Source organism: Falco cherrug, chromosome 6 (genome assembly GCF_023634085.1).
Source record: "Falco cherrug isolate bFalChe1 chromosome 6, bFalChe1.pri, whole genome shotgun sequence".
NCBI lineage: Eukaryota > Metazoa > Chordata > Aves > Falconiformes > Falconidae > Falco > Falco cherrug.
In genome coordinates, this window is record NC_073702.1 from 24,716,499 (window position 1) to 24,742,087 (window position 25,589).

A 25,589-nucleotide genomic window follows, 5' to 3' on the forward strand; every position below is an offset into this window, starting at 1 on the left:
TTAAAAAAATTTCCATGGCTTTCAGAAATGTGGGAAAGAGGCCACCAGACCTGGAACCTACTGTTTACCTGCCCTATTTTCTTCTATTTCTTTTTTAACCTGTTTCGCTCACATCCTTCGTTTCATTAATTTTTCAGATTCTGCCTCCAGGACACTTCTCGCTGCTTCTGGCACGTTCCCTGTGGTCTCTCTGGTGAGCATGCCAAGGGGAAGACAGCGCTGGCTTCCCAGCAGCCTCCGCACTAACTTCTCCTCCTGACCACATAGAAAGATGAGTGTCTCTCCCGCTGACCTCTTGTTCCTCATATATTTGTGAAAACTGTTACTCTTTGTCCTTAATAGCTTCTGCAATTTTGTCTCCATTTCCAATTTTGGCTTTTGTGATCATCCCCTTATTTGCTTATATTTTAGACTTGTTTATCCCTGCTCAAAGCAATGACCCCATTGATTTATCTATCTTGCACACCTTTATTCATTCTTTTATTGCTCACTGTATTTCCCTGGTCAGCTCTGTTTGTCTTATTTTCCCCTCGCACTTCAGCTCTCTTGGCTTTCAGCGGAATATATATTTGGGCTTCCTGAAACACATTTTTGAATATTCCACGCTGCTTTGCTGTGTGTCTCAGTCATCTCTGGTTTTCAGAATCTGTCATGAATAATTCTTGTGGAAAGAACATTGTTGAATTTCGTAGTGATAAGCTCCAAGAGGACATATAGACATTAATAATTGAAGGAATTGAAGAAATAATATATGAATTTATACTCCTTATTTAGAAGATGATTTATGGTATTTTTTTAGCTCTCACGCAATTTCTTTCCATTAAAAAAACAGTATGCTACACACTAACACATTCAGTAGGAACTTTCTTCAGCAAATACATATTTCTTTCCCAGAGATGAACTTCTTGATTTTTGTATATTTTATTACTAATTTAACACAATTTTCAGCATAAGTAGTATGATTATTATTTCTAGGCTATAACAAGTAAACAAATGTCTTTAAATATATATAGTATAAGATCAGAGAAACACAAGGGATTTTCTCAATCAGATTACTGATTAATATTCTTCCCATGATATGCCAACTCACACATCAAGGGTGGGACATGACAGCTATGTCTGGAGGACACCTTACACTTAAGAGTGTCTTATTTCCCTACATGAATTAGACAGGGAGCTTATGTCACTAATAAAGGTTCAATCAACTTTAAATATCTAGTTTAGATAAAGTGATTCCTATCTGCCATGTTTATCAGCTTTTTTTGTTCTGTTTAATTTGTATCTCTTTTCTATTGAATCTATTATTTCAGAATTCTTGTGCTATAAGACCCAAGTAAAAAAAAAAATAAAAATACGATGATGACAATATTATGCCCTTAATCTGAATAATATTTTTTGTTTGTTTTTTCTTGGATGATTTTTATCTTTTTTTTTCTTATTAGTACTTTGAAATATCTTATAAAATGTTTTTTTCAATCTAAAAAGTGTCCCCAGCAACAGTGCTCTCATTCTTTCTTTTTTCATGTGAGAATTTAATTTAACATAAACCACAACATTTTGTAGGTCATAGAATCTAAAAATTTATTATATAGACACCTATCAAGGTTATAAAAAACATTTAATGAAGCACCCAAGTGTCTGAAGTGGCACTGAGGTGGAACTTTATCTTGTACGGTTGAGGACAGCAAATTGGAAGTAAACTTCTGCTTAAGGCTTCAGGCAGCAAGCTCCCAAGCCATTTACACTTGTCCCACTGGATACCGTAAGTATTATTTTTGGTTTGGACTAGATAACTTCCAAGTCGATACCTCCAAATGAAGACTTCTAGGCTACTGAGAAAACAGGCATTTTGCAGATAAGTCCTCTAAGAAATCCAATCTTCAAAGAATGTGCAAGCCTAATTTGCCTAATACTGCATCCTATTAAATCTCTCTCAAAGCAATGACTTCATTTAGCTTTAAACGGTTGATACTATCAACTGATATCAGTTGACCAGAAAAAAAACCCCATGGATTCCGCCAAACCCTACATCTTGAACTCCCTGCACTCCTGGAGGATGCCCTTCCCAGCAGACTATGCACTATTATGAGGAAGAGCTGGTAGTACTCTTGTTTGCGCGCATTGAATTGGTAGGAATGAAAAAATCATAATAAATTCAGAAAAATAGATTGACTCCAGCCCAGTGACTTGCCTACTCAATTGCAAGAATAAACTCCTTCAGTTCAGGAAAATTTTCCATTCATATTTAAATGACTGCTTAAAGTATGCCAAATTACTACAGGAATGAACAGCAAACCCAGTGGACAGTGATAACTGTGAGGTGGTAGGAGTCAAATTGCTTTATAGGAAATTATTTTTGCTCTCTAAGCCACACTGGTCCAGAATCTTTTCTATCACTCAAAAGTCCCACATAATGCCTAGTACTGTGCTGGAATATGGGAGGTATTATGTCAAACCTTTCCAGGCTGTAAAAGGTAAAGAACTCTGTTGAGTATTTTAATTACTAAGGTATAGAAGAGCAAATAGGAAGAACAAAGTTCAAGAAGGACATGGAGGGATATTTCAGCTTTTATTTCACAGAGATGGCCAATTGCAGCCTACAAGATAGAGCTAGGACACACTAGTTTTGGTACTTCCAACCAACCAGATTAAAATTCTCTTTGCTAGCATCCTGCCTGCTATGAATCCCAATCTAGAAGACTAACTTACCCAAATTTGCTTTCCAAGAACCTGCTGGCAACTGAGCCAGAGCCCTGAATGCTGTTTCAGAATTAGGCGTGCTTCTTGCAACCATTGCACTGCCAAGCATTATAGCATCTAAGGCCACTTACATAATGACTGCCCTCACCCCTGTCTTCTCAGCTGGAGTTAGGCACTAGTCCAGACTCAGTGCTTTGGAAAATCTATGTTCCCATCCACGTGGGCCCAAATTAGTACGTTTTTATCTATTTAAACTATAAATAAAATTAACAAGTATCTTTTAAAATATAATAAACTAAACTCTATAGTTCTGTTGTATTTCAGACTTTGCCATGATTTCTGCTTCTGATTCAATAAATCAGATTATTATAAGCAGGAAGTGCTTTTATGTATACAGTGTCGGAACACACCATCTTTACTTACTTTATTTGTACCAAATAGAAGTTTGTTGACTTTTCAGATTTCAATTCAGTGAAAACTATTAATTTACCTGAACAGGTACAAGTTTAACTGATAGAAATACATGAAATGTAAAGCATTCTATTCCTTTTTTCCTTCTGGAGTTTGAAATATTTGTGTACTGCATTATGGAACCATAAGAAAAATTACAAATGCCCAGAAGCATGCTGGATCTCAAAAGGCAAAGGTAGAAGATGTGACTTTTTCTTCAAAGAGCTTTAAAAACTGACTTGATCCTTTTGCATTTCAGACCCTTTTTAAACACATGAATAACCTTAAACATACTGCAGATCTACTCATATGTATAGTATTATTATACTAAATAAGCCCTAAGGAAAAATTAGGGTCTTTATATAACAGCATTGCAAAAAGGAGTTAGGAGTAACAAATAACATGAGAGCAGAACCATGTGCCAGAATTCAATGATGGAGCTCAAAAGTTGGGGGTTTATTCAGAAATTCAAATACTGAATTATGTATTTTCATCAAAATAAAGCAGACTAGCTTTGATGTAGTCAATACATTCACAGTAACTTAAGTCAAAGTGAGGATCTTTTATTTAATTGGACCCTATATATCTCCAAGTGCAGGCACCTCAGCACCCCGATTCACTGAGACTCCAAATTGATGTAACTGAACCCTGTGATAAACAGTGGCAAGCTTACTGGCTTATCTGCCCTCTAGCTGGTGAGATCATTTCACCCATCACCAAAGTCTCTGTTCTTGGAACATGACAACTGAAAGGAAACTTTCAGGTTTGCAGTAATTAACCCATTCAAACAACAAGTTTATTTAATTGGTTGAATTCAATAGCTCTTTAGTGAAGAAAAATAAGGCATCATAATGTATTTCTAGGTGGTGTACACATACACAGGCAAAATCTCAGCCCTGAAGAGCTCATTTAAAGCAGATGCAAAAAATAAATGTAACAAATCATGAAGCTAAAAACTTATGTGGCAGCACAGGTTACCAAAGTACATGCCCTGCAGTTGTAGATTATTCAAAAGTATTTTTCTAAATAAATCAATATAATATCTGATTGCCCCATGACTTATGATGTCATGGATGGGGTTCATCTCTCACCTACCCCTAGGCTTCTAAAAAGTCTATACGTGTCACGTTAAGCTCCCTTCATAAGCCAATGCAGAGAAACTGGAACCTCCTGGGAGGCAATTCATCTCACCTTCCTTAGACACTTTTCCTCTCTCTCCACTGACAATTAAGGAAGTTAATGGTGATTAACTTATATGTCTACCCCTTAGGAATCTGATAAAAAGGAGAAAAATCCAAGCCTTTTTCTCTCTCTCTTTTTTTTTTTTTTTTAATATATATATATAGTATGTCCATCCCCAACAAAGACAGTACCTAGCAGATTTTAAAACGGCACACCACAATACCTCCATAAAGAAAGAACCAAAGCCCTGCTTCTTCCCTTTCCACAGCTGCTGTATCACTGAACATGAATAATTCTCCTCCCTATAGCTTAGATGTCTTTTCAAGACTACCTGCATGATCCAATGTCAGGCAAATGCTGCAGTTGCACTCTAATCTTAGGATGGCAAATACCCAACTTAACTGTGCGTTCAAGAGCTGGAAGCCACAATTGATTATGTCTTGTTGCCAGACCCTTGAATATAGGGACTGATCAAAGAAACAAGGACAGCACAAAGAGCACAGGTTTAACGACTCATATTGATTCATTAGATGTAATGCATATAATCAAGTTTTGCTAAGTGGCTATTGATTCTGCACACTTTGATGTTGATTTAGATGTAACCCAGACACATAAAAATGGGAATAGGCAAAGCCAGTGACCACTTCTGCCTTAACTCAAAGAACACTGACTTCTGCACTAACTCAAAATCCTGAAGTCCACATTTATTTCCAAAATCTAATCTGGAAGAAAAACATCGAGACTGAAAACCCTCCATTTTTCTACATACAGACAAAAATGAATTGGGCTACACTAAGCTAAATCAAAGCATTACCTAGAGCTGCCACGATGTCCAGATTTCTGTACATCGTGTGGTTTCAGTCTCAGTGGTAATGACAACTCTGTTTACAGGTAGAGGGCAGGGTAATCTCCAATTTATTTATTTTTCATTATAAGATCATATTATAATATAGGAAAAGTTAAAAAAAAATGATTCATCAACTTGAAAGGGTTACTACATGCTACAAGAGTGCATCTATCAGTTACAAAAGACTTCTGCATAGTCACAGTGTTTGAACCTTGGAAGCAATATGAAACCTTTCTATTCCAAGATTTTAAACATAATTGCTTTTAAACAATTCAGCATGCTAAATTCAGGCATTCAAAAATCAAGTGAAATAAACTTCTGGAAATCAAAGGTGATTCATGCAGTTATACTGTCAATCATTTAAAAACATGGCAATATACATATTAGTAGAATTGACACCCTCAGACACAGACTCAATAGATCATATTTAACAACACAGCAGGTCAAACTGTTACTCTAGCATGTACTTAAGTATTGAGTAATAGAGCATGCTGTCATTTTATCACATCTCTAATATAAGGCTACTATAATGAGACTATCAGCTACTGATTCCTATCAAAATACTCTTTCCATCATCTCTATATATATACACAACAGCACTGGCTCCCAACTTAATTTTAACTAAGAGAGACATATGACAGAGAATTAAGAAATACAATACACCAGATTTCCTGTAACTATAGCAATAAGTATCTTACATGATCCAAAAAGCTAATGGCTACAAAATATAACCAATGGAAAGGAATAATAATGTGAACCAGCTTTCTAACACAGGACTGCCAGTAAACATCAGAAATTACAGAAAATAATGTCAAAACCAAAGTGATACAAGCTGCAACCACTTCAGTGCTTATGTACTGGATTCTCAGCTCCAGCATAAGCTACAGGATAGTGTTCTTTTTCTTGCATGGTTGGTTAGGAGTCATTCAAGTGTGAAATATTCTAAATTCTTGTTATTAGAGGATTGAGATGTTTAAACCTTCCTATTTTGAAAAAAAGCAAAAACATTCTGCCTTTCTGTAACACAGAGGAAACATGGTTATTGTAAAACAGAATAGAAATGACAGCATTCTCTCTACTTTACTGAATTTTGGAGCTGCAGCTAGAATTAGTCTCTTGGTAAAAATGTTAACCACTATTAGTATGCATTTAGCAAACACTATTATGAAGGAATGGAAAGTTTATCCTCCATATTAATTTTTAAGGGTGCTTGCTTTCTCAGTGGGCTCTGCACCAAAAAGGTTACCATAAAATTCTGTTTAACATTAAGAAGATTTCTAAAATACCTTTACCATTATGTCCCCTTGAGTCTAATTTCTAGGACAAAATTTTGAAACTGGCTGTTATGCTTGCCAGTATGCTACTGCATACAAAGTTACAACATACAGACTTATAACCAAGACTTTATGTTCTTTGCTTTAGATGGACACAGCTATTTTAGTATTACATACTTTTCAGCAGTCATTAGAGTCCCTATTAGCAGTTCCTATCAGAGATGCATTAGAGCAATCTGGGGTTTGAGACTCAGAAATCTCCTGCACTAACTTTTGCTCAGTGTGGCAGTAATGGAGCACATCCTTCAAGAGACACAAATATAATGGCATACATTTTTCCACCCTATGCAAGTACAAGACAAGTACTGTGGATCAGTGCTGCACAACCCCTGTCCCCTGCCATGACTTACACCTTGAAAGACATATAATACCTTTTGCTAATAATCTACTGAACTACTCTCCTTCTGCAGCCCACAGAAGTTCTTTGTTGTAATATTATAGGGTCTTGCGGGTAGTATTTCCACTAAGATACAAGCTCACTATCATAAAGAGATTGGTTCAAGCCATTGGCAGACTCAAAGAACAAAACTTATGTTCAGTTCATTTCTCTTCACCTTTTTTCCCATGATTAAAAGAACTAGAAATACTTTGGTCTAGAAATGAAAAATTACCTACTGGCTTAATCACATGACTCTAAACCCCAGATGTCTAGATATGGGCCTAAATGACTTTACCTTAATCTGACCTCTTTGGAAATATCTGATGAAATTCTGATGAAAGGAAGGAGGTCTGTTTGGGGGTGGGGTGGGTGTTGAGGGGTAGGGGGGAGTGGAAGTAAAATCTGACTGAATTCTATCACATTCAAGTCCAGAATAGTGAGGCTCCAACTTGACTCATATCATGATTAAAAAAAAAAAAATACTACGGGATGTAATGTTACTTTTTATAGCTGACAGTAAGTTCCATTAGACTGTAGAAGAGTCTCTGAAGGAAAATGAAAATAGCCTCCCAAGGGAGTGGAAGCCCCACACAGCATGATTTAAATGTGGCAGCTGGGTTGTGGGTGGAAATGGCAGTTTCCATTGAAAATCTGCTGCCAGTAATCCTCCTATGGCTAGATTTCACAGGGAAACGTGGCAGTTATCCCTCTCTGAAATTCAGCTGCTCAGTTTTATAGATGCACAGACAGGAAAGGTAGCAAAGGTCAACAAATGAAGGGTGAAAGGTCCAGAATTATGTACTGTCCAAGGACCAAAGAGTAAAATTGGGAAATGACTAGAAGTAGACGTGTGTCACAGGAAGATGGCAAGAAGAGGAGCAGATTCTTTAGTTTTAAAAAATGAAAGGCAACTTTTTAGAAAGTGTGTGCCACTTCAAAGACTACTTTCAGGTTTTTTAACAGTTTGAGGTGTTTGATGCTTAACACTTATGTCTCATTGAAAGTCAGTCAGCAATATGTTAGTCACTTTTAACAATGGTCCCCATATATTTGGGGCACAGACCTATCATGAGAATAGTTGTGGCAACATTAAATGTCGTCACACTTAACTCTAAAGTACTTAGGTTTAGATGACTAAGCTCCTCAGTGAATAAATTCCTCAATGGTAATGTATAGGTATATCAGCCTGGAAGTCACTATAGCAAGCATGTTGACTGTGGTGTAGCTACGTTAAGAAATATGAAGTACCACAAAAATAATGTTTCCAAAATCACTTCTCTCTTTCCTGTTGACGTCTGCATCTACTTGCAACAATGACTTAGGCATCAACTTGAAAATATGACTCATAATCCAAAAAGACACTTTCTGATGCAGGTACAAAAATCATGCCTACAGTATGGCTGGCTACTTTATTGCTCTCTGTTTTGGTACAGCCAGTGTGCTACTGTTCTTTGCCTTTTTTTTTTTTAAAGAAAAAACAATTCAGGTTGAAACAATTGTCAATTTGTCTATTTGATTGAACCCAACCAACCTGTTATGGATCCAAAACTGGTTCCTCTAGAGGAGTCCTTTAATCATCAAACTATCTTTTCTCTTTCTTTCTCTGTTCTCTGTGAAAAACCTCACACTCCTGTCTGTCCACAGGGCTGGCTCCAACAGCCGGGACAGATGGCAGACTCACCCTAGTCAGTCTTCACCTGTCATCCTTTTGGTATGGCTCTGACTTGGGAATTAGCATTATGCTTCAGCTCAGTCAGGCTGATGGAGAAACCAAAACAGAATGTTGCTTCCTGACGTACCATTCTCATTGCACCACTATCACAAAATTTGTCAGTGAAAGGCGATGTGACTACTATGCTGTCTGTAGAAACCAGTGCCGTCCCTGCATGTTATGTGAGCAGAGAATGCCTGTGTGCCTGTTGGATCAGAGGATGCTGGTATAAGAAGTACTTGTGGTCTGTAAGTCCTAAATGTTCTGGCATGCAGAAAGCACTGAGCAGCACACCTTAGCTTAAGCTGGCATCACCTCTGGGCATACACAGGAGGTTTTGTATTACAGGTTTGATCAACTACAGACTCAGGTTTTTTGTGGATCCTTCTCTTCAACTTCAGTACCTAAGGTCTACCTAAGTCACACCGTAGAAGTTTGTGCTTGTATTCTGACTTATATGTTGAAATGCTTTTTTATGAAAATCACAGATGTAGAAATTTAATGGTGGAAAACTTCTATCTCATCTTTAATTAGCAGGTAAATGTACTAAATGGAAGTTGGGCCAGGTGTCAGAAGACATTTTAGTGTCCAAAATACCTAGAAGGTTTCAAAAGTAGGGTTGATAAGCTGCATAGGTATGATGTCACTTCAAATTATCCGATATCAAGAAAAGCTACATTGTAACATAGCCAGTAGATAAATCTTTCCTGACTCTTCACCAGATTATAAATTTATTTATGATTTAAAAAATAGGGAGTTTGGTATCATCTCTGGTTTTCAGACCAACCAATATATTTTTGTCTTCCTGGGGAGTTTGGCAGCTGTTTTAGAGTTCTAGAGCAACACAATTACAAACTGCCCTCATGTAAAAGGAATAAGATTCTATCTGTGCTTACACAAGAGATCAGTTTAATCCATAGTATACATAAAAATTAAAAAAAAAATAAAATTGCTACTAGCAAATCTAAACTAACCATGATAGTTCTGTTGCAGTTCTACCTGAGCTGTCCATTTAGATTGTGATTTCTAATCTGACTGGCTGCTATAATTTCCAATGAATAATCAAAATTATAGTAGATAGGAAAAAGCTAAATGTTTTCTCTGCTTTATAGTTTTGCTTAAATGCTGACATTTTAAATAAGTGGTTCCACTTTTAGTCAATGCCATTTTAACTGTTCAGTTCTTCCTCCTACATCCCTTTAATAACATAACTGGAAGTAGCAAGCTTGACTGCTAAGATATGAAGCTAACACAGTAGTCAAAATTTATTTGCATTCTTTCTAAAAAGATATTTGTTTTATAAGTCTGACTCAGTTTCTGAGCCTGTCTTTGTGATCTCTTTAGGTCTCACAAGCTAAGCAAAGCCAGGACACGTCAGTTCTGAGTATGTCAGCATTTCCCAGGAACACCTAGATGCTGCAGAGACAGTACTATGACTCAGAAAGTAGTACACTTTCCTTGCCAGTAGCACTGAAACAAATTTGCCATTGTGAAAGGGACAGAAGACTGTAAAGCTGGTAATACCTTATGTCACATGGAATTAAAAAGAAGAGCTAAATGCCTGTGTTTTAAGAACTAGAAATGTTAATCCCAAAGCCCTGCTCAAAATATAGTAATGCAATTACATTCTGTCAAAATTATTCCCATATTTTCAGACAGATAAAGTCTTTTTTTTTTTTCTTTCTTTTTTTCCCCACTTTCCATCCCAAACTATGCACAATAAATGTGCACTGGCAAAAAGTTGCTATGACTGGTCTTGCGAGTCAATGTGCTACTGTGACTGTATTACAACATCATAAGCAATATAACCTTTGGTGTCATTGGAAATCAAACACTTGACATCACAAACTGCACTGAGGCTACAGTGTTAACATTTGTGAAATGTTTTAAAATTAACAGTTGAAAAAGTTTTGTAAGAATAAAATACAGTTACCACAGTAAATTAGCTGCAAAGCACCCATCCATCTAGTTGGGACTTTGTATCTTCTACTTCCTTTCACAAAGTCTGAGATACCCAGAGACTTCTCTGAAAAGTAAGTTTCAGAACTAGGGGGGTTTTTTGTTTGGTGGCTAGCAACATGCAAACACCTGTAAGACTCATGTCAGAGAATATTCATCACATACGTCATAATATATGACGTATCCTCTTGTTTCGTATGACAGTTTGCTTGTCCCCTTCTCCTGAAGTAGTCCTTATGGTTACCATAAATCAACACTGTTAATCCTCACTGATCATCCTAGAACAAACCATGCCCAAGCAAGGTCTAGATTAAGCAGTATATCAGTAATTCTAGCACATTATTCTTATTGTCTCTGCGAATACTCAATAACAAGAAATCATTTGTCAATCTTTGTATAAATGAACTTTTAGTGTAAGAAGGACGGTCTAAAGCAAAAGGCACTAGAGTAGAATTCAGAGGCATGACTCAACTTCTGGCTGTGACGCAAATTTCTTGTGTGGTAGCAGAGAGTCACGAACTGCTGGTTTACCAAGGGAGTGAATGTGTTACAGCTCTCAGTTTCTATGCATAGCTGCACAGTGAAATTCTAACATCCAAGTGATCTGCTCCTGTTCTAATACCTAGGGACATGTAGGCACTTAACACACAGCAGAATTTAGACACGCTAATCCAGACTGGAGGAAGGCATTTTTTGTAGTGGGGGATTTCCGATCCTGGAATTAATCACCTTAAGCTTTATTTTTTCTTACAGAAACAGAGATTAACTCAGTCTTTGCACTAGAGATGGTCAGAGGAGGAATCACGATCCTAGCCTTAGCCCTTATCTAATCTAGAAGATACAGAAATGTGTAAGAAATTAGTGTTTAATATCCTCTTCTGTTAGGGGTAACTGAAGCTTCATTTTACACCTCAGAAGACTGCTTGCTTATGAGGCTTTATAGTAATCTGGGTTGAGACAGCCCACTTCTCTAATACTTCATGCAAAAGAAAACATTTACATGTTCTTTGCTACCGTTGAAGGATTCATTACATTCCTTTCTAAGTGTCTGTCTTCTATATGAAGTGCTAAATCCTGGGAGTGGAAATAGGAGTCTTCTCTCTCCAAGTGACTGCTCAAAGTTACAAAACTAAATCCTTCCCTCTTCCTTTTGAATATATTATTGTCCATAAAATAAGAAAAGATCAAGAAAAGAGAATACAAGCATTCTGATATCTTAACTTCTTTATAGTCAATGCAATTTCCCAGAACATGGGAGAATCATGTCCTAACTCTACTGACAAAGAAAAAAACAGTGGGTGAGTACTATGTTTGTATATATCACAAATTGGAGGACTTTAAAAACACTTGCTACACTGAAACATTCAGATAAGAGATTAGAGATGTACTAACTATGCTACGCACTTAGTATGACATAGGTATCAAGGTGCCCAAATAAATGTTTCCTGGCAGAACACTAGAAATTTGGACAAGCTTAATGCTAAAAGTACAGTTCTACTTTGACTTCAGAGTTAGACACAAAATAAGGGAGGGATGATGAGGGTCCAGCCTTTGAACTGGGTGACTTAAAGCAGAAGTCAAATGCACGCCAGTTTTCAACTGTAGCCTTTATTCTGAACACCTATTGCCCCTTCACAAGTATCGGTAAGATTTTCTCCAGGAGACACTGTAAAGGTGAAAAACAGTAGCAGCTACATATCACTCATCAGTTTCTTTCACAAGTATCAGTTGGACAGAAAGCATTCATCCACTACTTGTTCATCCAATTTAGTGGCCTGCTCATTACTTTCAATAGAAAAATTAAAGGCAGAGAAATCTGCCTCAGTCCCAGGGAAATGAACTAAAAAAGCTGTTTTAAATAGCTGCTATTGGCCTTTAAAGCCAATCGTATCCTGTCCTGTCTCATTTGGCTTTATAGTATTACAAATTTTATCATAAATCATAGATCTAATACACAGGCCTAACTTAGATCACAGGAATAACTTCTCTTAGGCATTATTATACCCCATCTCTATTCTTCTATGCATACTTATACTGCAGCACTGCTGTTTTTTGCAAATAATGAAAGGACATTAGGTTCTGCAATCCCTTTTCATCCAATCAGTAAGCTTCAAGATCTTCTTGGGAAGGCGATTCAAGTGAGCAGCCAGGAAACTAACTTGCTAGGTCCACTCATCTGGTTGAAGTTATGGCCATTTAAAGTGTCCTAAGCTGTATAGCACTAAGGATGTCTTCAGGAGCTATCTGTCCCCTGGGCATTTGATTCCATATAGCGGATGTATTTATTTAGATTTATTATTGTCATCAAAGATAGCACAGGAGTACCTCTCTTTTCTCTGTCCTGAGCTGACACCACTAGAAGCAGTACTTCATATCAACCACTAATAAGAAGTGATGTCTTTGAAAGGGCTGTCTCAACTTATTGAAAAACTTCAATATAAATCTTTAAAGACACATCATAGTGTAATTTTTAGGGGAAAAAAAACCCACAGCAAACTATTCTTTATTCTGTTTTTTCCTACAACTTTGTTTTTGTTTTCTCACTTCTTTACTTTTTTTGGCCCGTTTCTCTCCTATTTTTACATTTACATCTATGTGGATTTTTCTGCTAGCATGGTCTAATGAGTTAGAACATGCAGAAGGTATTTGAACCTTGGTTTCTGGTTCTTTCATATCTGAGTTTGTTTCTTGTTTTCTTCATATTCTTTTGCTAGCCCAGGTAATAACTAGAGTGCCTGATCTTATAAAATACGTATATTTGAAAGAAAAAAGATAACTATATCTTTATTTATTATTTACTTACATGGTTTCCCCTGCCTCTTTTTTTTTTTTTTTTTTTTTTTTAATGATTCTAACAGAATTCATACCATTTTTACTGAGGTAAAATTACCTTATTGAGGTAGAATAAGGTGCAGGGCAATGCTATTCTCTGATAGCATGGGTGCCACCTATGGATAAAACTTTTACAAAGTCATCTATAATATCTGTGTTGGCATGGACACTGGGCCAACGAATAAGATGGGGGTCCCTGTCTATCTATTTGCCAGTATTCACCAGTAAATTCTCCCGACTCCAAACCCCTAGCTTTGGGTGCTGCAATCCACAGGACACCTTTCAGCTGCACACACTGTAGCTATGCTGCTGCTCAGAACTGCTGGTAGGAGGATGCAGGCAGCTCCTTAGTAACCAGAACCCTGTGCACAGTGTTGATCATGGCTTTTTCTGGTTTAGTGTAAGGCTAATAGCCATGACTGCAGTATCACTAAAATACACATTAATAAACAGATTTCTTGTATACTTCCAGCTTTTTAAACTTCAGAATCATTATTTTTACAGAAACATTGTAGAAATAATTCACAAATTATGAAATAGGGAAACTAGGGTTGAGTTTCAATGTAAAATTGTCTTATCATTAAAAATCAGTTAATTTTGCTCTATCATCCAGAAAAATGTTTTGATCCAAAAGGCACTGAAACGTAAGTTTAGACTTCCTCTGACATCAACGGTCATTTAACAGATCTTTATTTAAATTGAAGATAAATACCAGAGAGAGAGTTTTGGGCCCCATGTTTGTAATAATCCCCCATATATACTTCTGTCTTTACATCTTATGATGCCTGAAATTCTGTTTACAAATGGGGAAACAGAGGCATAGGGAGATAAATGTCTTGCCCATCATGTGCAAATCAACTCTGTAGATCCAATTTTCTATTATGAAAAGCACAAATTATTCAACCTCAAATGATTTCTTTCTCTCCTAAGAGAACACAATGTTCTTAGCAAAGCTAACAGGCTAACCAAATAGATTTCCCATAGGCAAAGGAAAACTGTATACCTACTTCCAGCATCTTGTTGGGGAAATTATCTCCCCAGTATTACGGGAAGGTTTGGGTTATTTTTTTCCCCAATAACTTTTTTCCCCATCCTTTCTGCATGGTCTTCATTTATTTTGTGGCTGATGGTAACATCTCCAGACAGATCCTTCCACAGAAAACACTGTGGCTGTAAGTAAGTGGACTGCTGCATGAGAACTATGCCCAGCACCTGCCATTTGAAAGAAAGTGAGCACGACATTTCGACAACATACAAATCTGGGGACCCACTGCAGAAACCACATCCCAAATTCACTGTTTGTTGCTGCTGCACAGTTGGGTCAGCACTCTCCATACTCCTGCCTCTGCTTTTATCCCTCACCCCCTGCTTTATAAGGCTAGTACAACTTGCTGCCACTGAAATTGCTATTCCCAGTCCAGATGGTGGTAGGAGGAATTGAACTGTCATTCCTTTGTGTAGTCACCTCTAGACAATGCCCACTAGCATGCAGAGCCACACGCCAATTGCTGGTGTATATTTCGTTGACGTTTCAGACCCAGCTTTGCACCCTTCTAATCATTAATCAACAATCAGACAAAGGATATATTGCTGAATCCAGACAGCAGCCAATACAGACCTCTAATACATTATGGATTCTCTGTCAGCAAGTTTATTTATTGTTTGCAGTGTTCTGTTTGAAAATCCCTATGCTCTTTCGCTTATTGTATTTGTTTACTTACTTTTTTCTCTTTAGCTGAACTTAACAAAGCAATGAAACTTCACTTACTAACATTTTTTACAAACCCTGAATGGTGGATTACTTCATATAAAATACATTTATAATATTCTTGGCATTAAACACAACGTACTAAAACCTTTAACAAATATACCATTAAATGAAATAGAATTAAATTGCATAGGCCATGTCAGAGTATGTTTTTTCCTCAGGTAAGTATCCAGCGAATCATCTTATTATTATTTAATACTATAATAAAGGTTGACTATCAGTTTAAGAGAGAAATGAATATAAGTTTTTCTATACTTCCAGCATTCAGTAGGATCCTTCATAGTATCATAAAAGCAAGCAACAGTAAGGACTTCACCGTGCTGTGGTTAGGCTTTAACTCAAATGCACCAGTGGACCTCAGGTTCTGCACAGCGTGCAACCATGCTCTGCTATCAAATTAATGTTAAAATATGTATGTCCTGGCTTCTGATTTATAATATCATTGACAAATAGTAAAAAGGACAGGCATGCCATAAAGTTTATGGATGGAGTGATGGCATGCACAATGATGTCTCATAAAGAATAAAGGGGGAAAAGTTATTTATTCTTGTGGATTCAAGAACTAAAATACAGATAGACTGGCTGCGTGCACAGAATTTTTCATAAATATCCCACAGTGCACCCCGTTGTACAGCAGCCATACATTAATTAGAGCATTCAGCAGACACTGCAATGTGTTACACTCACCCAAGTGAATCTTCATTTTTCACATGCAGGGCCTTACTAATTAAAATCAGCTTTGCAATTAAATGTGGAAAATTGTGTTAAACTTTCAAGCGTGGTTTAGAAAAAATGTATTTATTTTTAGGGTATTTTATTTTGATGCAAATGAATTCTCCATCAAAGTAAGACCAGTAAAAGGGAGGTATGAGGATTTCTCTTTTTTGTATTATAGATGCTCCTCTCAGTTGCAAGTTGCAATGCTCCACTATCTCTCTGCCAGTACCTGGCCCTGTTCCAATGCTTTTAGTGAGTGCTATCTGTCAAGGCATGAATAATACAGCCCCTAGGCTGTCGGCAGAATTCAAATGAGGCATACATCAGGAAGCAAGCACTCGACTTTAGCTCCAGAACATGCTCCTGTGAAGACAGGCAATTATTCACCCACGGCTGCAGCCATGGCAATCAAACTGGTGGGTGAAAAGGTATATGAAATGAAAAAATTTGAATAAGAAATATGGCACAACAAGCCACAGAATTCAATAATTTTCTAATAAAAGAGAGACATTTGAGTCTTTTAATTTCGAAGTTTGGGAGCCTGCATTATTTTACTCTGTTCTAAAATATAGATGACTAAACTAAAGTATATAATTGCCAAGGCAATACATGGGTATGTGGGGCTTTTCCTAATCAAATCAGCAATGCCGAACTCTAAGGTATTTATAATTTCAAATAATCTGTTGTATGAAGTGACAAATCTCATGCTTAAAAATTAAAAAATGGACAAAACAATTCTATCTGTATAATGTAATAGAAACAGAGACAGCCTAGTAAAGCAACAAAGAACTCATGATATTGAGAAATTTGGTGGAAAATTAAAATGCAATATATTTTATAAGGTTAGGGACAATTCATACATTATAGATCCAAACATTATTTTATGATCCCTCTTCATTTTTGAGACTCAATTCTTTTTGCTAGACATTGTATCAGAGATTAATGAAAAAAAAATCCCTTGCAAATACACTATGAACTGAAGAAAAGGGATGCCAAATTCCTTGGTGGATGAAATGTTTAAGTTGTTTCATTTCATCTGAATCCTTATTTTCAGCAATCAGATGGAAATTCCTGATATAGTGGAAGCTCCATCAGTATTTCCATTTTAATTCTGAAGGTTTTGTCATTTGGCCTTAACAATCCATCCTTCACTGAAATTTGATGCGTATTATTTCAGACTAACTTTCTGTTTTGCTTTAATTTCTATATAACTGCTTTATATACTTTCAGATATGCACCGATATATGCATTAAAAGAATCTTAAATTAATATACATAGTGCCACACTACCAGCTTAAGATTCTTTTCAGGGCTTTTATTTGTTAGAATGTGTTTCATTCTGAAGCATGTAGTATTTGGTAAGTGATTAATCTGTTACAGAATCAAATTGCTTTTGTTACTTGAGAAAAAATTAAACTGTGATGTTAAGAAGCTTTTAAAACAGGCCACTGCACGTAATCAGTACTTTTTTAATGGAATCTAGTTAGGATTTTTATGATGTGTCTACATACCTATTTACACAGCAAACTATAGACATCTATTTGGTATTACGATGTGTTTTAAAAAAAAATGCTAAATGCACAGCAACATAGTAGGGTGTAATATTTCTAAAACCATCATTCACATCTAATTAGTAAATAACATAGGCCAGTTTGCACTCAAGTTACTCCAGAGTAACTATGAGATTTGCACCTGCAGAACTTAGACCAGAAACTGGACTTGCTTCTATATTTATACTTGTATACATAGAATGTGTCCTGTTGTCTTTAAAGTTGATTATGTTTTTTTTCAGACACTTAGCTGACAGACGTCCTGAAAACACAGTTCTGGGAACACTTTCCTGGTGTGGTTTGAGTAACTGCTATACACCCAGATGGATTGTTCACAGCTAAAAGTATTCAAGGATCTGGACCAAGCTTATTGTTCAAAATTAATTCACAGATTTGAATGTATAAAAGTACTGTTGATTATTATGCTGCTATACACAATGGACCTGAAGAGTTACCAAATGAATAAAATAAACGGTATCAGGAGCACGGCCCAAGGAGAGGCTCTGATTTTCACACCTAAGATTTGAATTCTTTTGTTGTCTCCGCCACTATCTGAACATGTCTATGGCTTTGTTTTGCTTTTGGTTTCAGATCTTTTGTTTTTCCTTCTATTTTTTAAGACCTGATGCTTTAAAGATACATGCATTTTCTTTAACTGCATGATCTGTGAGTGGTTCAGTTGCCCTTAGGTGCCTGGAAACATAAACAACAGGTACTGAAGTCCTATCTGTGTAAAATCTTGTGTTGAGGCACTGCCTCATGCTGTGCATCATAGAGTGTACTAGAGGGATAGCTTCAGGTTTCTATGTATTGCTAAAATAAAAAAAAGAGAGATATGAATCTGCTTTGAAGAAGGTAGGCACACAACCTAACTTTGGGCACTTACCTTCAGTGCCCAAACTGGGATGTTAATCTTTCTGAACTTTCTGTGCAGTCACTGGAGGGAGGTGCTTTTGCCAAATTATTTTAGCAATCCCAGCACCCTACCCTAAAGTGCCCTGCAGAGAAACCTGTTCATCTTAGTTACTAGCACGCCCAAATAACAAGCTAAAATTAAGCACCAAACTTAAGAACTGATAGCAAAGTATCAACTAAATCATACAAGGCTTCACTTCCAACTAAGTTTTACACAAAGAAAAAATCAGAAAGATGGAAATGATACAACAAGCTGTCACCGCTGTTACCCTAACCAGTACTAGTCCTGTATTTTCATACACCTCAAAGGAAGCATCAATGACCTATAAAGCCTGCACGTTTCCTTAGCTAACCCTAACATTGCAGCTCTTTCATAACTAAAATCACAACTGGGTTACAAAACCTATGATAAAAATTTCCTTTAACTTCTGCCTAATATTTTAGCAGCAGAACACTTCATCCCCGAAGCTGTCTGGAAATTTGAAAGTATCTGTTTATTTCAGTTCAAATTTAATGTAGTATCTGAACATGTTTTTCACTGTCACATTGATATTACAAGGATAAAATTACAATTTAAAAAAAAATAAAATTCCACAGACTTCAAGATGTTATAGAAGAAAGAATTCTGGAGAGCTCTGACTACATCTAGTGGAAGGGAATACATTTCATTCCTAATAATGAGACAGTCTGGCATTGTGAATAGAAAGGTCTTAACCTCATTAAAATGCTCTGTAGGTCTAACCAGAATTGAGTTAGGCATCAGCTGAAACATGCAATTCCTTAAACATATCAAATTTTTAAGACAGTCTGATTTCCTTGATAGAAATGTTTGAGGGTCTTTCCCCCCAAATAGCAAAATAGAAAAAAGAAAAATATAAATTCCTTCAGATTCTTTCAAAAATTTAAATTTACTAGGTGTTGGTTGACTAGATAAACATATTACTGCTCTTTTAGAAAATAGATATGTAGGTTGTAAACCTCAACAAAGAATTTTGTGGTTTTATACTAAATAAGACATATATTGGTTAAATATATTTTGATTAGTGGATTGGCAATCAGGGTGACAAGAAAACATAAGAAACCCACAAATTCTTTAGCCAGTAAAAAAAAGGGAATTTTTGACGTATATCCAATTTTTATTCTTTGCGCATCTGCCCAAAATTTCATTTAATTAACAGCTCTGAGATTCAGTCTGTTCGTGTACTGACATACCAGAATCATGTCAAGAAAGCAAAATATGGAATTAACGTCTCAAAACTGCATGCAATCTCCAAACCTCACATCTATTCCTTCCCCCTCCCCCAAAAGGGTGGTTTTACACAAACACAGACACATAGTTTGAAGTTAGAGCAATTCAGAGGTCAGATTTTCTTATGAGTTTCTTTCTGTATGTTTCAAGATTTTTGTTTTTGAAATCTGCACATGAATCCCATGAAGTGTAAAGAAACATACGCAGTTACAATCTTGTAACTAGAAAGGATGTTATAATCATGTCATTTAACTGTTGACTACTCATGCAATTTCTGAGGGAAAAGACGGTTCTGGTGCCATTCATTAATTACTGATGAAGCTTGTGTTTGCATGAAGAAAATGGACAAAAGAAAAACATGATTTGAAAAGAGAAGTCACAAGTGAATTTAAGAATTATTTAAGAAAAATGTTGGTTACTTTTCCTAAATCAATGTTCCAATCTAACCAAATCCTTCAAATAACCACAAAACCCTACCACTTTTGTAAGTGAAAAATATTAGGAAAAGAAATTATATATAATTATACAATATATAAAAATATATGATACAATTATTTTCTGTTATATTGTTCAAATGTAATTCCAAATAATTTTAATATCAAGTATATTGCTTTTCTTGTTCTAATTTTGAAGGTATTTTCTGGACTTGTCTCGAAGCTTCAGTCACTGATAAGAAAAAAGGCACATAAGTGGACTAAGTGGCACTGAGTGGATTGTCATGTATGTTTAGAAACTTTTCCTGTTTCAAATAAATGCCTTAACCACAAACGTATAATTTCAATTTAATTCATAAAAGCTGTATGCCCTCATGACAAAGAAGTTATCAGATCTGGTGTGAAATATGTGTTCTTATAAACACCACAAGTGCTTTAAAACTTGAAAAAGTCAAGAATGAAAAAAAAAATCTTAACAGTTTCAGCAGAATTTAACACTGGTTTGAACACCTCCCTCTATTCAGAAGAGATCATCAAACATCAGCCATTTTATCTCCTACAATGGGCATGAAATGCACAGCACATGAGAAAAAAAATCATGTATTCTAGAGATGTTAAACTTTCAGAATCTTGCAGAAGAAATTCACAGACAAATGATTCAGGAAAGGAATGCTGTTTACACAGATGTACAACACTTGAACATTGACACTGCAGACACAGAAATTTAAAGGTTGAGCTCTAAATTAATTTGAAGCACATGTAGTATGTATAACATATGCTACCTTGATATATTATTAAAAATAAACAGCTAAAAATGTTTTCTTAAGGCAATGTCTCCACATATACGGTTTAGAAACTGAAGTAAAGGTACTTATAACTATCATATAACACTTGAACACTGAAGTCTTATTATCACTGATCTGTCTTAGGCTTTGACCTCTGAATCTAACCTAATCATCGAACTTAAAATGTTCAAGAAGCTCATTTTCATTCAGTTATAAAATACACTAAATAACAGAAGTCACACTGGCGCCACCATGTCAGTAGGGCCAAATTTTAATTTGCAACACATAAGCAAGAGAACTGTATGCAAAAAATTGAGAGAAGATTGACAATGAGAATAAGTTACCTCAGCAAAAATGTGAGTTAGATTCTGTGTGACATTCAGAAAGAAAAAAAAGCAGAGAATCCTAATGGTTTCTAGAATGTCTAATTGTTAATTTTTATCATTGTTTGGTTTATCAAGGTCATGCCAGCTAACTTGTTTACCAAATGCCTTCACTAAATTATGAAAAATTACAGATATTACCTTCTGTGCCTTGCATATTTGCCACTAACATGACCACTGCCATCACAGCCAGGCGTGGGACAGCTGCAAGAGAGAGAGAATTAATTATATAGGTGCTGGTGTGCTGCAGAAAGATTATACTAAAAGCAGGCAGTAGGTATTACAGAAATGGAGGGCAACCAAGACAGAAAGAAAAATCAAATAACTGAAGGGAAAAAAAGAGGGGATGCTTTTTATTAGCAAGTCTCGAGGGAATTAATTTCATCAGTGCAGCAGGGCATGAGCAAACCACCAATGAACTTGAAAGTGCATTATACCCATTAAAAGGCATGAATTTTCTAAATTGCTAATGGGGATACATTTTACACTCAGAGCACTAACCTGAACAGCTCTTGTATGGCTGGTTCCACGGGAACTGCAGAGAGATGGAAAATATATAAAAATTTATCATCTATTACAAGTACCCCTCTTCTATAGAAAATTACCAGAAAGGTTGTGTAAAAGAAAGGGTCAGAATGAATCGTGCAAAGAGATTCTGGAGGATGAAGGTCACCCTGAGCAGGGGCCTTGAGCGATTTACTGAACCAAGAGACGTACCTCGAACACCTTTGGAGCGTGTGCGATGGCGCTTCTCGTCTGCATCCACCTCCATCTGGGAATAGATTAGCAGGCAGTCAATGTTCTTATCCTGCATGCACAGACTATCAATGCACAGACTGATACAGTCTCTCACACAATTTATTGACACTATTTTAACTCCATTTTATCCTGTAAGGGAAAGTCCACCTTACAAGGGATTTTGAGGATCTTTATGTTTATTTAAAAACAGAAAATGCAGTAATTTCTGCTTTAATCAGTCTGTTTGCATGTCACGCTTTCATAGCAAATTGTGTGCAACTTAGTGCTGGTTCCTCTTTTCAAAGGGATATTTCTTACATAAAACCCTGATTACTCCCATATATTTTGAAACAAGGATTCAATACATTTCTACAGAATTTAAAATGGAAGTCAATAGGTCACACACCATAGCTTGCTTTCTAACCAAACACTTTGCAATGGGAAAAGAAGGAATAATGACTGAAAAGGAGATAAAGAGTTATCATTAGAACTTCAAAGATTTCATGTTATTTAACATGACATTACAACCTTTCCCAAGGTGTTTCACTGTTTAGATGTGTTTTTCAAGTCTTCAGGAATGTGCTTACTGGCTACATATGGCTAAATCTTTACCTTCATTTTATAAACAGCATGCTAATCCAATGTAGCTTTCTATGCGGTAATGGATATACTGCAGTCCTAAATATTGACCAGACAGGGGCAGGGGTGCAGGCAGACTTCAGAAAACATCATAAACACTGATCTACAGTAGTTACCATAGGGCCACCTGGCTTCTTCTGATCTTCCATGTACTATTGTCACCAGACATTCAAAGGTAAACTGCCTAAGACTACAAGCTAGAGTTTAAAATCTTGTTCAACAGAAGCAGATTGCACTGAACTACATTGATAGACTGTGTCAAGGAAAATATATGCAGTATCTGTATCATCAGCTCCTTTGGATGTGGAAGAATAGTATGGCAAGATGGATCTGCAGTGGTTCATACATAGAGATGATATTGTAAAGGTCAGGAAGCATAGCAATCGACCATGAGGCTCCAGTTCCCCCAGGAAGAACAAAAAAAAAAATCAATCACAGGTTTATAGCAACACCCTTGGATTGATATCTGGTAAGAATGTCACGTATCTCATGCAAAAACATGGAAACAGGTCCAAGCGACTTGCAGTTAACCCTTTAATCACCTAGGTTTCTTTGGTCAGTACCTTAACACAAATAATGTGGGAAGTAACCGACAAGGAAGAAATCAAGGGCTGCTTTTAAAGAGCTCCCTCAACCCATTACATCAGGAGGAAAGTGTCAGCACAACAAAATTTGTGGGTGACAGGAATTTGGTGGAGAAAAAGGGTCACCCTCACAAGGCTTTATGCCACTAATGTAGTTCTGCTTGTTTATAGTCATCATTTAGTTCCTGATAGTGTGATTTATTCCACACTAAAGGAATGACCTTCTAAAATAATCAGATATTATGAAAGCTAATACAGAACCAGCCTCTAGCAGGGGACTTCAGTGCAGTCTTCTGATGGAGACCTTTGCATCACTCAAAATGGGTTTCATGTTTAAATCAAGACACCTACACGTAGAAGTGTGCATATAAATTAGGAGCACAAGCTTCCATCATCGTCAACCAATAGTGCTATCTGAGATATCATAAGGTATCCCATCAAGCCTTCAATTGCCAGTCCAGCAAGGTACAGAAGGGTACAGGTAGGTCCTCTGTTTATCTGCCAACCCTGTATTGATCTTTCAGATATCCTCTGGCATCAGAAATGGCACCAGCTGCCTATGCTTAGGCAACTGAACTTAATCCTAGTGAACATAACCACTGGTCCTTGAGGAACGATTCCTCTGATCAGCTACTAGGTTTTACTTCAGGCTGGACAGAATCAGTTCCTAGGCACCTCTGCCCATACTGTCTAGCCCTCCATTGACTATAGCATGAGACACTTAGCATGCCTGTAGATAGCTAACTACAGGCACCAAAACTGAATCTTAAACTTTAACCCATCTGCAGTGTCTATCCTACACCTTGCGTTCACATCCTGACTGGCTTCTCAGCTCCTAAGATCAGATATGCATTTAAAGCCTTTCAAATTGCCATATCAAAGCACAAAACAGCATCTCTGGAATATAAAAATTACCCACTAGATGATGATACTATTTTCATTTTACTAATACGAAAACAGTACATTGTGCTATTCTGTAACTCTTGCATAATGACTTGGTAAAACCCGAAGTGGAGTTACCTGATCTTCAGCCTAGTATGTTTTTTAAAAAAGTTTGAAACACATTATCTAGCATCATTTGATGCCACTAAAAAAATCTGCTTAAAGAACTGTTATGATCTTAACCTGGAAATGCTGCCCTAGTTGTTATGATAGTCTGTGTAAATTTAGAAGGGGCAAACTACAAAACAGATTTGCCTGTCTTTCTAAACAAAAATAAGCACTTCTTTTGCTGTGGGTACAATTTTGACTACACTGACAATCAAAGAAGAAATCACTAATCTGGAAAAGCCCCTGTAGGATCCACAAAGTCCAGTTCCAGAAGCAAATCAAAGACATGAAAAAGGATTGTAAAAGCTGCAGTCATGCAGTGTTATTTTAAATTTTGTTGTGTATGCTGCATAGCCTGCTGCTTCTCCAAAAGGGCACAGATCTACCAGCCTTTGTCTGTGACCTAGATGTCCTGTCATATAAAGCAACATGTGTCTTGGATGCTCTAGGATTCATCAAATGATGGTAGGTGCCTACATTTAGCCAATGGTATCTTGCTTTGACGTTATTTATATGCTCACTTACAGATCTTCAAGACTTTGTCTGTCATGTCAAACCTTCAGCATTCATCCCTCCACATATTCAATGCTGGAAGCTGGGAGCAAGCAATTTCCTGAAATTCTACGAGACACACATTGATTCTGTGAAAGGATGGTCACCTGCCAGCCTGCCATAGCAATCCCCAGATGCACCCCTGGCATTTCCATGGCCAGGAACAAAATTCTGCTCCTGAGGCCATTAATCTCACACAAACATGGACTTCCTCACCATTTTCACATGCAGAAAGAGGAAATGTGGACCTTAGTGACTCACAAGGAGATCACCTCAGTAGTTCTACTTCATTCATGACTTTTGCATTACAGTTCTGTAGAATACAGTCACTGATCCAGAGAACTCATGGACATTGAGGACAGGCTGGCTAGAGGTACTTTTAGCTTGGTATCTAAGAGAAGACACCTAAAAGATCATGTATGAAAGCAAAGAGCAAGGCATCAGGAGTAGGAAGAGAAGAAATTCTTAACATGGCTACAAAGAGAAGCTCTAGTCATGAAGAGGAAAAGTCTAAGTTCTTAATTCTGAGAAGAAGAAAAAAAAGGTCTTGGTAGACATTAAACCTGGTAATCCATAATTAAAAATAATCAAATTATTGGATATCTCTTACTTAAGGATGATGGGCAGAGAGAGGCAGAGCTAGCAACTCTGCATCAGTATTATCAAAGATTTAGAGAAACAAGACCATGAGTAGTCACTGATCTGTGCTCTAACTAATAAATCACAAGATGGGGTACAAAAGAAGGTCTGTTATATTGGAAAGTTTGTTGAAGACAATCAAATAGGACATGAAACAGATTGAATAGTTTCTTTATCATTGGAAAGAACAGAA

At 36.6% G+C, this 25,589-nt stretch overlaps 1 protein-coding gene across 11 annotated transcripts in view; it reads right to left on the bottom strand.

Annotated features, from left to right (window-relative positions):
• The window catches only part of MYT1L (myelin transcription factor 1 like), a 305,938-nt gene that overhangs the window by 109,577 nt on the left and 170,772 nt on the right, over nt 1-25,589 (bottom strand). For all 11 annotated transcript variants that reach the window (XM_027797859.2, XM_027797865.1, XM_027797864.1 and 8 more), the window contains exons 3-5: nt 21,912-21,966; nt 21,696-21,729; nt 21,336-21,398 (exon numbers count right to left, since the gene is read on the bottom strand). In XM_027797859.2, the coding sequence (XP_027653660.1) occupies nt 21,336-21,398; nt 21,696-21,729; nt 21,912-21,966 (152 nt within the window). The remainder of the gene's footprint in view (nt 1-21,335; nt 21,399-21,695; nt 21,730-21,911; nt 21,967-25,589) is intronic.